This window comes from Microtus ochrogaster, chromosome 15, assembly GCF_000317375.1.
Source record: "Microtus ochrogaster isolate Prairie Vole_2 chromosome 15, MicOch1.0, whole genome shotgun sequence".
Taxonomy (NCBI): domain Eukaryota; kingdom Metazoa; phylum Chordata; class Mammalia; order Rodentia; family Cricetidae; genus Microtus; species Microtus ochrogaster.
In genome coordinates this window covers 9,826,572-9,843,751 of record NC_022017.1, presented here as the reverse complement: position 1 = coordinate 9,843,751, position 17,180 = coordinate 9,826,572, and the positions used below count along the sequence as shown (strand labels likewise).

The 17,180-nt window shown below is 41.1% G+C and overlaps 1 protein-coding gene across 2 annotated transcripts in view; it reads right to left on the bottom strand.

The window, feature by feature from the left end:
- The window catches only part of Nell2 (neural EGFL like 2), a 338,769-nt gene that overhangs the window by 86,074 nt on the left and 235,515 nt on the right, over positions 1-17,180 (bottom strand). For both annotated transcript variants that reach the window (XM_005354010.1, XM_013348697.2), the window contains 2 exons: positions 15,097-15,219; positions 12,334-12,429 (listed from right to left, as the gene is read on the bottom strand). In XM_005354010.1, coding sequence (XP_005354067.1) covers positions 12,334-12,429; positions 15,097-15,219 — 219 coding nt within the window. The remainder of the gene's footprint in view (positions 1-12,333; positions 12,430-15,096; positions 15,220-17,180) is intronic.

Sequence of the window (17,180 nt, the reverse complement as noted above, 5' to 3'; positions counted from 1 at the left end):
GTATGTGTATGTGTGTTATCTGACAGCCTAGTCCTGATGGTATGTGTATGTGTGTTATCTGACATTGTGCAAAGCCAAGAGAAAGATTGTGACACAGGTATGAAGCGGAGTAAAGCTATCAGTTACATATTGTCGTTTTATTGCTGGTGTGTGTGTGTGTGTGTGTGCATGAGTATGTATGTGTGCGTGTGTGTGTGTGAGAGAGAAAGGCTGCCATTTAACAATGTTTCTAGTCTCCGGTTCATCAGTGTTATATAAATTCACAGTGTTGTATAACTTTCATCACTACCCAGTCTACCCCAGACAGAAACTGTGCCTGTCATACCCTGGCTCCTCATTTGCTGCTGATCCTTGAGAACATAAAATTAACTTGGTAACTTTTTTCAGCTGACTTAGTGACACTACTGCAAATATATTTAGCGTTTGGCTTATGTCAGTCACTATGCTATATGTTTCCTGTGAATTAGTTCATTTAATACATCTACATAAACTCCTCTGCACAGAGGAGGAAGCAGACATAAGGAATGTGGAGCCACTGGCCCAGTATCACAAGGCCCAGGGTTAGAAGAGCCGAGAACCAACAGGACCATCCTGGCGCCCACCTGGTGAGGTTGCTGCTGCCTACACTTCAGAAACTCTGAGTGCCCATCTTATATTCAAGTTTATTTTCATGCTTCTTAGTGAACTAAGTTTGAAAACAGATAAAACTTCTGAGCACAGAAATATTCTCTGAAGGCGTCTACATCCAAACAGAAAGGTGGTAGGGTGCCCTTTTAATTTCTCTAAACAGAAAAGGGCACCGATATGAAGCTAGGTGTGTGGGTAGTACATCCTCTAAGGTTCGATTTACAAAGTGTGCTTGATTTTAATTGGACCAACAAAAGAAAACAAAATTTCCTTCCTCAAATGCCCAAATTAAATTGTCCTAGCAGAAAACCTGCATGGTCTGTTCGGATCCTAGGAAACACCCAGTTGCTCCCACCCAGCAGCACACCTTTCCCTACCAGAATCTCTCACGTCTGCTACTCAAGTGTCGACTCTGGTCTCAGTCTCACTTCTCTAGTATACCCTCCCATCCGAGCAAACACTCCAACTCTATTTACACTCCCTTCTGTAAGGCAAGTCCAGGTCTGCCTGACTCCTAGGTAAGAGTTCATAATCTACTCGCTGCAATACATGCCTTAAGTATGGATTTCTCCCTTTTGCACACATACATGGAGGCGAATTTTTCAGATCCCCATGACAGCCATTTTTGTGGATCATTAATTGCATGTTTAATGGATTCCCCTCTCCTGCCAGCTAAGGACACCCGCTTCTTCCTATCAGAGGTTTCTTCTTGTTTGAGCCAACCTCACTGGAAGCAATGGCATGCTATACTTTGAGGCTCCTCTGAGTGCCACACTTACATTTCCTCATGTGGTCCAGGTTTGCCGTGTCCTGCTGAATGTCGGAAGTAATCACCTTTTCTAAAAGAAAGTCTAAAAATAGCCTGCTTGTGACATTCATGACATTACCAAAATAGATTCCTATCTTCATTTTTTAGCCATAAAAATTATTGTATGAGCGATAGACTGATTCTCTTGAGGCATAGTATCAGACTCCATGGATTTAAGACACTGCATTCTACTTTATTATTAAGAAATAAACAGCCGGGCGATGGTGGCGCACGCCTTTAATCACAGCACTCGGGAGGCAGAGGCAGGCGGATCTCTGTGAGTTCGAGACCAGCCTGGTCTACAGAGCTAGTTCCAGGACAGGCTCCAAAGCCACAGAGAAACCCTGTCTCTAAAAACCAAAAAAAAAAAAAAAAAAAAAAAAAAAAAAAAAAGAAATAAACAACATAACCCAAGGGCAGCAGCAATGGGAGGATGCATGTATCAAGAGGAAAGTAAGACTCCTTCAAGTACAGATGAAGGAGAGGTTCACAGAAGACTATGAGGAATCTGGACACAGCAGTAGAGATAAAAGGTCATGACCAAGGCCAGTTACAAACATAGTAGTCTATCACATGCCTGCTGGGTGACCTTGGCTTGTCATTTCATCCTGCTACTAAGCACTGTTTCGTTATTATTATTATTAATGATCCTGAAAATAATTAGACACTTTTAAGAAGGTGGCTGATGTGGTTAAAATGAGTTAATGAATTCAAACTAATTAAACCATCCTTGGAGTATGCCAACTTTTCACTGATGTTCAGGATGCATCAGGAAACTTTCAAGGGATACTGGTGGGTGTCGTAACAGAGAGCGGGGCTTGTCTCAGGAAAGTGGACTTTGGAAGGAGGTCATCCTTCTGCTCTCAGCTGTAGAGACAGTGGAAAGAAAAGAGACACTGGGTGGGTGGGCATTAGACAGCTGACTGACTGATAGACAAGAAATGAGAGAAAGGACAAAAAGAGAGAAAATTTAAAAGTTTAGATTAAGAGACACAAAAATGGCAGAAATTTTCAGAAATAAAAGGATTACTTTGGAAAGAAAGGAGGGTTGCACTGCGGCAGAATGGCCACCTGGAAGGAACTGATCCTGCTCACAGACAGGTCTTTGAGGGAAGAAGCAATATATTTTGAAGCTCAGGAAGAAGTTAATAACAAAGCATATTGTGATGCAGATTTTAGGGCGGCGTATGACCTGCCGAGCACGCTGCCAGGCGGAGATGCCAGGTCAGACCATGAATGAAGTTTGGCTGCAGTATTAGAGCTTAACAGAGAAAGCTGCTTCTCACTCTGTGAAAAGAAATTACCAAAACGTCCAAAACTCTGGCTTCTGTCTCATTTTTTATTCCCCCCTTACCCACTTTGTTCTTCTTTAATCTCCCATTATCTGCAACACTGTGGTTAAAATCCTACTGCAACTCCGTGCATCGCTGTTGCTTTAAGAGGAGTGAAGGGAACCAAGAGAGATGGGTGGTCTGCCGAGCTTAGACCATGCCATGTAGAGGAAGGAAAGCGGTCTGGTCATGGCTGCGCATGCCTCAGCTCTTGAGAGACTGAGATCGAATTATCCACCTGTCTGGCTTGCACTACACAGTCTTATCTGTATAAAAAACAACAACCAAAGGAGCCCCCCTCCAAACAAAAATTACATTGCCACCAACAAAAACAGAAGGAAAAGGGACAAGTAAGAGAGCATGGTGCAGAGCAAGCGAGCAAGTGGCGATGACATCACTGCCCTGGGACATGAAGACAAGCTCTGGAGAAACCATGACATAGGATGGTGCCCTTTCAGGACTTGACAGTAGTTCAGTTCCATGAAGTCGATAGTGTTTGGAAATAAGTGGAAAGATCAAGTATGTAATCTTGAACAATTTCCACATTTGTGATATGAGAGGAGGACAAAAGGCCATCAGACAGACCACAGAAGGAAGAGGACACAAATGGCACATGTTCCCGTCACACGTGAATGCTCCACAGGTTGACTTCATGGAGGTAGAGTAGATGCCGAAGACAAGGAAAGATAGGGGAGTCAGATCACATGTGCCAAAATACAGCTAGATGGGAGGACCTTGATGCCAGTGTTCAGAGCACCGATAGGTGACTACGGTCCTGATGCAAGCGTTACATATTATGTGCATGTAACAATTTACCCTATTATATGCCACGAACATGCAAAAATGAATGGTCATGTGCACGCTTCTCCATGGCAAGGGACAGGTTTGGGTTTCTGCAGACCTGCACTAAATCCCTGTTCTTCAACTTCATGGCCAGGTGACCTTGAGCAATTCACTGACATTTTAGCTTTTGTTTCTAAAAGTAGGAATGGATAGAAAGATCTACCACATAAGATAGTTGTATAACATAAAATGTTGCAAAAAGGCCAAGAAATAAGAACCTTTAAGTAACATTTATTAAGAAGTTATACATGATTCATAAGAGAGTCATTCAAAGGAATGGGGTAGTCTAAGACAAATGACCAGAGTAAGCGCAAGACACTGAGGGCCATATCTCCCCCCGATTCACCTTACAGGAGCATAAATCTCCTAAAGATATGATTATAGTCTATGAATATTCATTACACATAAAATCTAACAATCTTCCCCTTTATGATCCTGTATAAGCTAACATCAGCTGATACATTAGCTGGTTTATTCTGTTAGTTAGGCGGTTGTGCTCGCTCTCTCTGTGTAGTGTGAACAGCTCTGTGTGTAATGGAGATCTGCTTCCCACCCGGTGTAATTCAGTTCTAGGCTGTACGGAGAGAGCCCTTCTCTCCATTTACTGAGTGCAGGCTTTAGCATCTTATAATAGACATCGCACTCTTGATTTTTGCCCACTAAAGTCTGGACACAGGCATCTGGTTTTTAATTTACCTATTTTTACTACTGATGGTCAAAACTATAAATAATAATAATTAGTAATTGTTATTGATTTCACACTAGCATAGTTATTGTTTTGACAATAATTGATCTTCAAGCCAAAATCCCAGTTATAATCAATGGTTTTACTTTCATTGACTTACTTTCATTACTTTCATTGACTTAAAGGTTTTTAAAAGTAACAAGTTGTAAAAACATAGGTGGCTGATCATGAAAAGGAGGAAATCTAGTTGTTTTAAGTTTAGGGTTGAGCCTTTTAAAATCTGAAGAAAAAACTTCCTTAAGTGAAAGAATTTTGCATAAAGGTTACCAAGCAAAGAGAACTTCCTTTCCCAGGAGACCAAGTCCCCAGGGTTCCTTCACTTTCTTCTGGTTTTGATTGCCAGACTTCATTCTTACTCAGCCTTCTGTTCAGAGGCAGACACTGAGAAAACGAGCCCTGGAAACCACTTGGCAGCTGACCCTCTTCACACTGCGTCAGCTATGGGCTTGCTTCCTAGGGTCAGCAGCAGGAGCTAGTCCTGAAGTTCCCTGCAAAGGCTGAGTGCTGGGACTGCAGCCCTGAGCTCTTCGAGAGCAGCCATTTCCTCCGGAGTTAGCATGCCAGACAAAATCGGCAGCTAACAGTCACTTCAAAAGTCTTAGCATTATTTCGGAGCCACCTATCTCTCCCCGTTGTTTGGGTAAAATGCTCCCCTGTGCAGTAAGACAGTCAGAGTACAAAGCTTCAAAGAAAGAAACTGTATTTACTTCCTGTGTCTTTATAAACTTCCCATCATGCTGGGTGTGTGCAGGAGCTTAATGGCTGTTAAATAAAGAGAAAACGGAGCACATGTTCCATACTGTCTGCAGCTACTGCAAAGGCGGTCTGCCATCTTATGGAGCAGCAGGAGCCCCTTGGCCACTACTGCCCTACTCTTTGATACAGAGACCAAAGCAAAGTTCTAGTCTGTTTGAAACTCAGCTTCCCCATCTGTGGATAATAACTACTTTGGAGAGCTAGTCATTATAGGGGTTAGAGTAAGGCCATAATAACAGCAAACACTTACTGAACCATTGCTGTAACTGTTACATGCATTAAGTCCTTAACTTCTCAATTAAAAAAGGAGATTATTATTACTACTCTTTTTAAAACAAGGAAATCAAGACACACGGGCGTTAAGTGATTTGTCGCAGTCTCCAGTTAGTAGCGGAAGAGGCTGTACATTGAAATGACAGCCACCCACCCACTGAGGCTTCTGGGTGCTGTGCGTAGAAGTGAGCTCCGAAGCAGTAAGTTCTGTGAAAGAATGTGACATTAGGAATCCCAGGAACTCCCGATAAACAAGTTCCATTCAGTCTCCACGGAGAGATCCTAAGTGTTCTCAGCATCCGATCATCTAGGCTCTGCTTGACCGGTCCAGCTAGCCCGAGGCTTTTGTAATCATTCATTATCTGCAACAGGATCTTTCCTTCTTGTGACATTGATTTTGATTGCTGGAGAAAACCAGGGCAGTGGACTCCTAAAGTCACCAACTATTCCCGCCCTTCACACATTTCAGGAGATCTCTACACGTCACAGTTCCATTTCCTCATTTGCTTCCACTCAACAAGCAAACGTTAAGGGTGTATCCGCTTTGCCTTTGTTTCCTCTAGAACTTCCATCTCCATGGAAACACTCCCGCAACCATCTCCCACATGCCAAGAGCCATGAAGAAACTCTTGCCTCAGGAAGAGGCCAACTCCAAGGAAACAGTATTTTCTGGACATACCAGGGCAAATGCACATTCAAACTCACAGGGACAGTGACAGCAGGCACAGGACATGTACAAGTTGAAGCCAGACCAAATCCCAGCATGAGACGGGGAGGTAGCAGAATACCACTCCAGCCAAGAGCCTATTTGGAATTCGTAGCTGTGGGGAGGGTAAGTTTTCTTTTACTGAGTCTCACATGTATATCAACCACACTCCAGGACAGGCCCCATTCCCAGGAGTAGTTGACCAATGCAAACAAGATACCATTTTTGTAGGGCAGGGATTGTGGTTAAGAGAAAGAAAGAACCTGAAGCTGGGTGGATCTGAGAAGAGTTGCGGGGAAGGAAAACTATGATCAAATACATATTGTGTGAAATACTCAAAGGCTAAATAAAAACATTTTTAAAAGTAAATGTTTTATAAGTAAAAGTGAAAATCTTTTTGAAATTCTCCAAGAGCTCCACTTGGCCTATTTTCTTGGAAACCTGCCCTTAAACAGCCAGGATACGGCTTTTCCCCCGCATTAGCTTCCTGGTGTGTTCTCATTTCCAATGCCAATTAGGCAGGCCTTACAGTAAGAGGATGAAAAATGTCCCATCATATTTGTTATCTATTATACATGACCGATACCCGGAAAGACGGAGCAGGATTTTTCCAATTAACCTGAAGGACTCGGGAGGATGACTTTGACCTTGGACACTGAGAACCACTTTGGGGGTTATTTTGGAGCCGTTTTGTTGGGTAGCCCTGGGTCGACTGGTACCTGTGCAGGAGCTCATGGTGCTCTCTCACTTACGCCAACCCTCTGCCTCAGCCACTCAAGTACTGCGATTACAGACAAGCAACACTAGAACTAATTTAACTGCTTTAAAGGGACAGAACAGTACTTACATTTTCATAAAGATTAAGTTTTAAAGATTTCCATTTGAGCTAAAATAGATCAATATTTAAATTTTTTAAAGGCTGAAAATTCCTGAGTTAACTATTTTAAACTATTAAACAGTGGCAAAACTATATCAAAGCTCATTTATGAACTAGTAAAGAAAACAAGAACCAATCATTGTGACCTTTAACTTTTTTTGACAACATTCCAGAGCATCCAGGTAACTCAAGAGTGCTCCAAAACTGCAAAGGTTTTATAAATATGAGTTTTAAACTAAATTTTCTGATATAATCCTATAAAAAAACCACCAATGTATTGGAACATGTCTTGATTTATTACTGGCCTTGTTCTGTTACAACAAAAGCTTCATGAACCTATTTCATGGTAGAAGGTGGAATTTTGGGTATCCCAGGCCCTGGTCACTCATGCTTGCTTCCAGAATAAACCATCTCTTACCTCTTTAAAAAAATAAAATAACAACAAACTAGTATTTGTCAAATCTTAAATATTATGCTGCCTTGCTCATTTGCTCATTTCATTTATCTCTAGAATAAGGTGGAAGATATTATTGATGTGCAACTAAGGCATGGGAAAATGAAGTAGCATGACAAAAGTCACATAGCTGGTAAACAGAAGAGCTGGGACTTTAGCTGGTGCCTCTCTGGATTCAACTTTCATGATCTTGAATCCTGGGTTAACACTGCAAGGAAGAGTATAGTTCTACACAACAAGCCCTTAGAAGCTAGCACCTAACTTTAAAGGTTTTTAGGGATCACTACATACAAAAGTAGGTATGTTTAAGCAGCTGAGTTAACTCATGCAAATGTTATAGTTGGGAGCATTTGATGAGTGTATTTTTGTTGTTGCTCTTCCGGTGCTGGGGAAGGACAGGGAGAACCCAGGTCTTCCTATGGGTAAGGCAGTCAGTTGATCACTGCACAACACTGCCCCTGTTTTTTAATATTCTTATGGAATTTGGGAGTAAAACAATTTCACCGTGTGTCATCTTGGTAAGGAAAAGTATACTGTATTAGAGATGTTCTGAGGATTTTATCTTGCTTTTAAATATTTTTTAATCTCCCCATGAAAAGTGACACAAATTGGTACAACCTTCTGTGAAATACACTTTATAAAGGTATTAGATTATAAAATTAAATGTGTGCTATTTGTGATGAAAATGTGGAAATTCAATTTTATCACATAACAATGTATGTTATACATACTTCTACCAGAGTAATATTACTGACTAAAAAAGATTTTTACTATTTACTTAGTATTAGATCTATAATTGCTAACAAATATTAATATAAGAATATTTAATTTAAAGTCAATCAACCCTAGTCCACTTGAAGTTATTTTTGAAGTAAACTGACACCCATATGCCTCTCGCTTCCTTTCTTCAGTTTCAAACTATGTCTATTAAATCTAACGCAACTGAAATTGATGTTTATTTACCCACTCACTAAAAATAACTACAATTTCATCTCATGTTTTGATCTGTGGCTAAGAAATTCACCATTTTACACATAGGAATAAGGAAGCCATTTATCATTAAAACATATGATCTACTCTTTGATATCTCAGCATCTATTTTTTTTTTCAAGTTTGCCTTTTGGTATTAACTCTTTTCCAGTTGTAAACATTTTAATTTCATTAAAGGAAGCAGTGCTTAGGGGAGACCGTCGGAATTTTCAGTACTATGTGCTAAATCATTATGAAAGATTTACTTTTCATATAAGGCATCTTTTCATATTAATCATATCACTAGACACATGTTTGCTGAGGTTTACCATGGGTAATAAATACAGAACAGCAGTGATGGAGCTGTTAAATCTTGGCACATACATTTCTAACACACTATATTGAGTTATTCAAGAAATAATCACCCTAGTAAATCCAAGTCAAACATCTCATGGAACAGTTGGATGCTTAATTAAAAACAAAGCAATACTCTTCATGGGGGTGATTTTTTTCAGTGGCTAAAAAGTCAATGAAACATTAAAATAGTTCAGGAAAGAGCACACATGTGATTCTTTTTGAAGATAGTAAATGGCTTCTGCCACTTCTAGTAAGACCAATGCAGAAAGAAACTAACAAATGGGGGAGAAAGTTCCGGAGAAACCTTCTCAAGTAAAGTAACAAGAATTGGTAAATGTTCTGCTCACTAATGTTTTTCTTTTTCTTTTTTTTCTTTTTTAGCAAAGTTGGAATTTCTTTACTCCACCTATATCAGGCTCAGCACACAGCCACTGGGCCAAAACCAATCACAGTTCTAGGTTTTAGATGCATCCAGTTGCATCAGGCTAAAGCTCAGACACTTCTGCCCTGGGAAAGCACCACCATCTGGATGCTTCTCTTCCCTGGGAGAGGAAAACCCCCAAACCCTCAATGATAAAGCCAATAGGATTAGCATTCAGTTGGAGGTGTGAACATAACAAAAGCAGAGATCTGATGAAAGACAGTGGGAGACTAAATTCTGAAGCAGGCAACATGATGTTAGAACAAAAAGAAGGGGGGGGGAAAGAAAACAACAGCCTGGGGATGAGTTCTAGGTTGTAACAGGGTTCTACAGTGAGACACAACTCTGTGTCTTACCGTCTAAACTGCCAGACAGTAGTATAGGACCAGACAGGTGATCCCGAAGGCCCCTTTCACTAACATGAAAAATAGTCCAAGGAAGTTAGTGTACCATTTTCCTTCACTTAACTGATAACTTATTTACACCTTTATTTGTGAAATAGCTACCAAGGTGTGGATCATATACTCAAGGATATGAAAGTGTACTAGTTATACCCTAGGACTGGGGACTTGGTATCTACAGATTAAAATAAAAAAAGGGAAAGAGAGTAAATCAATACGGTGAAGAATCTTTATTTAATATAAAATAACAAGCTATGCCCTTTATCATAAGGATATAATAAAATGCCACATCAAGAGTAGACAATCCAATAAGCGGGTGTATCAGATCTGTGTTCTGATGTTCAGTGGAGACAACTGGAAGAGAACCATCACTTACTACCGGACCAGCCAAGATGGGACTGAACAGACCTAGGTCTCCTTAAGAATAATATATTCAGTTTGGGGTCCTTGAAGTTCAGGTTTCCAAAGACACAGGGAGGCAGGGCATAGAAACAAAAATTGGGAACTAGAAGCATCTTTGTTGCAGCCAATAACTCTGACTTTAGGAATACAAAAAAATTAAACTACTGTTAACCTTACTGTGGTGGTATGAAAGAAAACAGCCCCCCAAAGGGAGTGGTACTACTGGGGGTGTGGTCATGTTGGAGGAAATGTGTCAGAGTAGAAGTAGATTCTTAGGTCTCATATATGCTCAAGGCATACCCAGTGTCTCAGACCACTTCCTGCTGCCTATGAGTCAAGCTATAAGACTCTCAGCTCCTTCTCCAGCACCATGTCTGCCTGCACTCCACCATGTCACACCATGGTAATGGACTAATCTTCCAAAAATATAAGCCACCCCAATTACTTTTCCTTAATAAGAGTTGCTGTGGCAATGGTGTCTCTTCACAACAATAGAAATCCTAAGACACCTACATTTATTTATTTATTTTGGTTTTTCGAAACAGGGTTTCTCTGTGTAACTTTGGTACTTTTTTTGGAACTAACTCCTGTAGATCAGGCTGGCCTTGAACTCATAGACATGTGCTTGCCTCTGCCTCCCAAGTGTTGGAGTTAAAGACATGTACCACTACTGCCTGGCCAAGACACCTACTTTTAAAGACTCTAATGTAGATGAAACTGCAGAGATTGAGATTAGGTATAAAGGGCACAAACAATAAGAAGTTAAGTCACAGCAGAACCACAGGGCCAGCTTCCAGGCTCTGTCACTATGGGACTGTCTGCACATAGACTCAAAGTTCAGAGATGATTGAAGGGAGCCAGATATTCTGGTGGTTATTTTTGCTTAAGTATTGTGTATGTCATTGCTAAATTAATACAACGTCATTACGGATTCTTACCTTCTTGTCATGTGACTTTTAAATTGACTGAATGTAGGACTTGACATGATCACTATTCACCAAAGTTCTAGACCGTCATCTTCACATCAGGGAAGAAATCTTAAAAATCAGTATTTAGATGTCTAACCTGAGCCTGTGCAAAGTGTCATTCCCTGGGAACCTAGTCACCAAAATGCTGAGGTACAAGGTTTCACAGTGAACTTTGTCGGTCTGGAAACAGTGGAGGAGAAATAACAGAAGACAGGAATTATGGAAAGCTGCTGCACCAGTGGCATCTGGTTTTAATCCAGTAAATTCCATGCAAATTAAATGCCCAGCATTTCTATATTTTAGCAGGTTAACCAGTTTGACTCATATATATAATACATTTGGGGGATTCAGATATAGTAAATGACCTCTTTAAAAGAACCCTACATACAAAGAAATGTCACTATTTCATATCAGGTATCTGAATTAATTATCCACTGGATGTTGAAAACAATTCTTCATAGTCCTGTCTGAAACAGGTGACTTGGGCAGACAAGGCCTTGGTGAGAACGGCCTGAATGCTCGCTCCAGCAAGATCTCATATAAAGTGTTTATTTCCCAGGGAGAGCAGGCAATTTTCTGTCTCACATGCTGATTGGGCAGTATCTTTACTAAACAGCGTGAGTCTCTAAGTGCAAGAGATGCACAGTACACAGGACCGCCCCTCTAGGAAGACTTATGAGAAGCAATGTGACCTCTAACTGCCATTGCCACCAACAGGTTTCTCTTGGGAGAAAAGGCAGTTTCTGAGGTCATCTGAAATTAGACTCCTTAACTAATAGCAACCGAATGACCACTCCTGTGATTTCAGCCGGGGATGCTTCTGCTTTGCTGCTAACACATGCTTCCCACCCGACAGACCTGTTCTTTTGTAGTCATAAGCTGCATGCATACCTCATGGTCTTTAAAGTAAGTTGTAAGGCTTTTCCCTTCAGGAGCAATAAATTTGGGTGAATTTAATTAATTATTTTAGGAATAATGTTTCAAACATTTTCTAATAAATATTAATGAATAAAACCAGGCCATCTTTTTAATGTCTCAAATGCAAATGCAGCAGTGGATCCTCAGATCAGAGACAGCCATAAACTTGAATTCTCTGCTTTCATATAGTCATAATTTCGAGTAAAAATGTGCACTGAATGAGCAATAAGAATTAATAAGTTGTGAAATCCTGGGATATCCCACACATCCCAACAGCTGTGAAACCTCCTTAGAGTGATGTCAAGGAATGGCCCGGTGACCATGCATCGCCCATGTTTCTCCACCCCCTCCCTGAACTTCCTTATTCACAGTGACATGGTTTGAGAACCTACTTGAAACCCGAGGCACTATTTTCCTTATGTGGTACTTCATGTATCAGGGAGAAATTCTATTTTGTAGATGAAATGATAGTCCTACCTGTCTCACAGCTGGGTCCAGTGAAGCCTTGCGGGCATGCACACACGTTGGCAGCAATGCAGGCTCCTCCATTTCGACAGCCGTCTTTGCAGAAGGCTGCAATAATCCAGACAGATGAGTAAATCAGACAAGCGGTGTCAGATACATGGCTGTCACTGTAATGTAAGTACACCAATCCGTAATCTCTATGCCCAGCTTGTCTTGATTCCCTTGCAGATGTGACACCAAATGATAAAAGATACCATAATTTCATCATGATACAGTATTTTCTATACATGAGAGGAACTCAATATGAGCTTGGGAACAGTTTCTAACAATAAGGAAATAGCTTGCTGAAACATAGCAAAATACAGTCACCTTGCATAGTGTGACATGCATTACAGCTTTTATTGTGTTCCATTGGAAAAATCACACTTGAAAACAAACATTAGAAAGTGATAGCTGACTGAGATTCCATCTTATACCTGAAAGAATGGCCAAGATCAAAAACACTGATGGCAACTTATGCTGGAGAGGCTGTGGGTAAAGGGAACACTTCTGCATTGCTGGTGGGAATGCAAGCTGGTACAGCTGCTTTGGAAATCAGTATGGTGATGTCTCAGAAAATTAGAAAACAACCTTCCCCAAGACCCAGCAATACCACTTTTGGGTAAATACCCAAAGGATGTTCAACTGTACCACAAGGACTTGTGCTCAACTATGTTCACAGCAGCATTGTTTGCCATAGCCAGAACCTGGAAACAACCTAAATGTCCCTCGACCAAAAAGTGGATAAGGAAAATGTGGTACATTTACACAATGGAGTACTTCACAGCAGGGAAAAATAATGACATCTTGAAATTTGCAGGTAAATGGATAGATCTAGAAAACATCATGTTGAGTGAGGTAACCCAGACCCAGAAAGACAAATATCACATGTTCTCACTCATAAATGGCTTTTAGACATAAAGCAAAGAAAACCAGCCTACAATTCACAATCTCAGAGAACCTAGACAACAATGAGGACCCTAAGAGAGACAAACATGGATCTAATCTACATGGAAAGTTGAAAAGGACAAGATCTCCTGAGTAAATTTGGAGCATGGGGACCATGGTAGAGTGTTGAAGGAAAGGGGAGAAGGAAGGACGGGAGCAGAGAAAAAATATATAGCTCAATAAAAACAATAAAAAAGTGATAGCCATTCTAGATGAGACAAATCACTGGAGAATGAAAAGAGGAAATGGGAAATGATGGACTCCTAAGACTCTGCGCTATCTACATGTTGGCTAACGTACTAAAACATCAGGCAAGGACCTCAGCCTTCCTAAAGTTTTAAGCTGGCCCTGCTGACTTAGAAACACCCAACAGTAAGAACCACTCACCCATCAGCCTTCTGGGAGAATGGCATTCACCTGCTAAGGAGAAATGCTGTCTGTTGGTGTCTACACCTGCTCATAATTTCCTGGGTTACTTATACTTTATGACCTGTGTTTTCATATCAGAAAGGAATCAGAACCAAGCAGAAGTAAGACATGGAAGCATGGGGGGGGGGCTCAACTCCAAACCAGATGTTGCAAAGAAAATTCTAAGAGTTTAGTTATATTATTTGTCTATTTCCCAAGCAAATTCCTGTGCAATTTTGACTGCAGAATAAGAAGACCTTCTTTATGTTGATCTGCAGATGTTAAAGATCAAGGCCACCCACAGTGCACTGCACAGACCTTATGACCGGCTCCTGAGCCACTGCACTGACTTGGTCTTTTCTTCTTTCAACTGTTCTACCACAGCAAGTCTACCCCACTGAATGTCAAGGTGGAGGGTACCATCTACCTAAGGGGTGGGCATCTTTGGAGGCTCAGAGGTCTACATGATACAAATTGATTGATACTTAGAAATATTAACTTTATCCTATGGGATCTGGTAGCTTCAAAGACAGCCCTTTGCTTCCCACGTGAAGAAGGGTAGAAGCTCACCTGGGGAAGACTGCTTGGAGGGATGTGCAATAGTAGACAGCAGAAAACTACAGCTGGAAAGTCCACTGATATAAACTAAAGCCTGAGGTGGACATTTAGGGGAACTGTCACCCGACACTGAAAAACAAGCTAACACAGGGAACTACAACACACACAGACCCGGTGTGCACAGTTAATATTGATGCCACAGTGACAGAAACTCAAGAGAGAAAGCATAGGATATGGGGTGGTATTTTAAGGAGAATCAGCAGGGTTACATGTGAGTAGGTTGTGCTTCCAGAAAAGTCGCTATCATGATACTTTCATGGGCTCTAAAACCAAATGCCTGAGGCTGGGATACTGGTAAACCAGATGAAAAGAAAGATTCAAAGAAGCTAGAGATAAAGGCTTCAAGAAGCAGAACGAGCACGTTAGAAGGGGAAGTAATTGGGGAGAAGAAATACAATGGCGATGCTTAGGGCTTCAAAGATGGAGCAATTTGTGATTAAAAAAAAGCAAAACTACAAACAAACAAAACGCCCAGGACTGGCTGTGGGTGTAGTTTGTAGAGAAAGACAGCTATGCAAATTGCTGTAGCTGTCACAGAAGATTAAAGCAAAACCACTGCCAAATTTTGTGGCTCCATAACTGCTGGAGTGACCAAGGAAGGTGGCAGGAGCTGAGACAAAGGTGATGGAACATGTAGCAACACTCAGGAGTACTTAAGCAACTCAGTGTCCATGAGGTACAGACACGGGAGGCAGAGGGACGAGAGAAGGGAGATGCTGGCTCTATATGCGGTGCCGAGCAATGGCCACAGACGCTCCCTACCTTTGCATATGGTTCCATTCCCAGTGTAGCCAGGCTTGCAGACACAGTTGTGCCCCCCGACAGTGTTAAAGCACAAAGCGTTTTCATCACAGTTGTGCTGATTTGTGGCACACTCATCATGTTCTGAAATGAAGAACACAATTGTGTTACTCAAGGACAATTTTCAAAGAAGCCATACTTTAAATACATCCGTGTCTTAGTTGTTATATAGCCGTTCTTCCCACTGTAGATGGAGGCAAATTATAAACTAAAGACAACCTCGGATCATTCCAGATTTTGAAGTATTATGTGCTATAATAGAACTACACATATAAATCACATTTTTAACTAGCCAGTCCAACAGGCTGACCAGTGGAAGACTAGAATAGATGATCTCATAGACAAATGCCAAAGTCATCTATGTAACCTCTGTCATTGACACTTCAGGGATTATCCTTGTAAAATAAGTCTTCCTGCCACCTAACTATTCCTTGTAAGATGTGACTGTAACTGGGAAGGATGCATAATTGTTTTACTCTTGGGGTGGTTTGAATGTAACTGCCCCCATAAGCTCATAGGGAGTGTCACTCTTAAGGGGTGTGGCTTTGTGGGAGAGGGTGTGGCCTCGTTGGAGGAAGTGTGTCACTGTGGTGGTAGACTCTGAAGTTCCTTACTAGCTCAGCAAACTGACTGCCCAGTGTCTCAGTCAATTGACTTCCTGTTTCCTACAAGCCAAAATAAGCCAGCACCGTGTCTGCCTATGCCCAACCATGCCCCCCGCCATGATGATAATGGACCATGGTCATGGTGTCTCTTCACTGCAACGAAAATCCTAACTGAGACACTCTAAAAGTCTTGGCCTGCAAAATGACAGGGCTGAAATTCTGGGAACTGGATGCCACCAGCTGACATCTGCAGCTGCATATGCCATCATGAAGACTGCTATGCACTGTTGTGGGGACATCTTAGAAATGTCCTCTCTCCACAAGGCAGCATCCTGTGAGAACTTGATGGAACAGATTAGCTTTCCTGATACATGTATCTCATGTGTGCAAATACACATCAGGTATACAGCCAATATGATGTCCCCTCAGCTGGGAACAGCTTGTTACTTTTCAAAGCTCTCAGTCCAGATCACAATTCAAAGGATAAGGCAATTATGACTTAAATGTTAACACATCATGTCTGAGTTCTAGGAGTATTAGCTAACTTCAGACTTTTAGAATTCAGCAAAAATATAGAAGTTAATAATAAATACAAGAAGGTGTGTATGTTGGGGGGGGGGGAATCTAACATTAAAACAACTTGTGCAGGAAATAAAATATATAAGGACATGTGCACAGATTAGTTTAGGTCCCTAAACTGTTTGTTCTCTGGGTTTCTTTTGCATCCTGGTTTGCTTTTCATTTTAACATTAACATAGCAGTAACTTCAGCAAGTTTGCATTTGGCATAGATGGTTGAGAGTACATTATGTGATTTAAGACAACTCTGAATGTGCTCCCCTGTGTTTTATTTTTTAAATATGCATTAACATTCCACTATGACCTCATGACTAGTATCAAAAGGGAGCTCAATTATGATTATTTTAACTCCAACCCTGAATAAAACTTTTGGAAACTATTCCCAATAAATCCATTAGAGGAACACCAGATTATCAAGATGAATGCTTAAGAATTATAGCAATGGATATGTTATTTTAAGTTTCTAGCAAAACTGCTCAAATACTACATTCTAACTCCCCATTACTCTCCAGTATCAGAACATCTCATTCAGCAAAAATATAGAAGTTAATAATAAGTTAGCAGTGAGAGTCCGTGCTCATCATCTGTAGTGTAGGAAGAGTGTGCTTCCACAAATGACTTGCATCAGGCCCAGCACCTTCCTTTGGATTATTCTAAACTTTGTACTTGCTGTCAGTTTTCTTCCTAGCATTGTTGGAAACATTACAATTAATCTTCCAGTCTGGGGATGGGGGCGGTCAATTGTATACCCTTAAAAGAAGCTACTGATAGCCGGGCGGTGGTGGCGCACGCCTTTAATCCCAGCACTCGGGAGGCAGAGGCAGGTGGATCTCTGTGAGTTCGAGACCAGCCTGGTCTACAG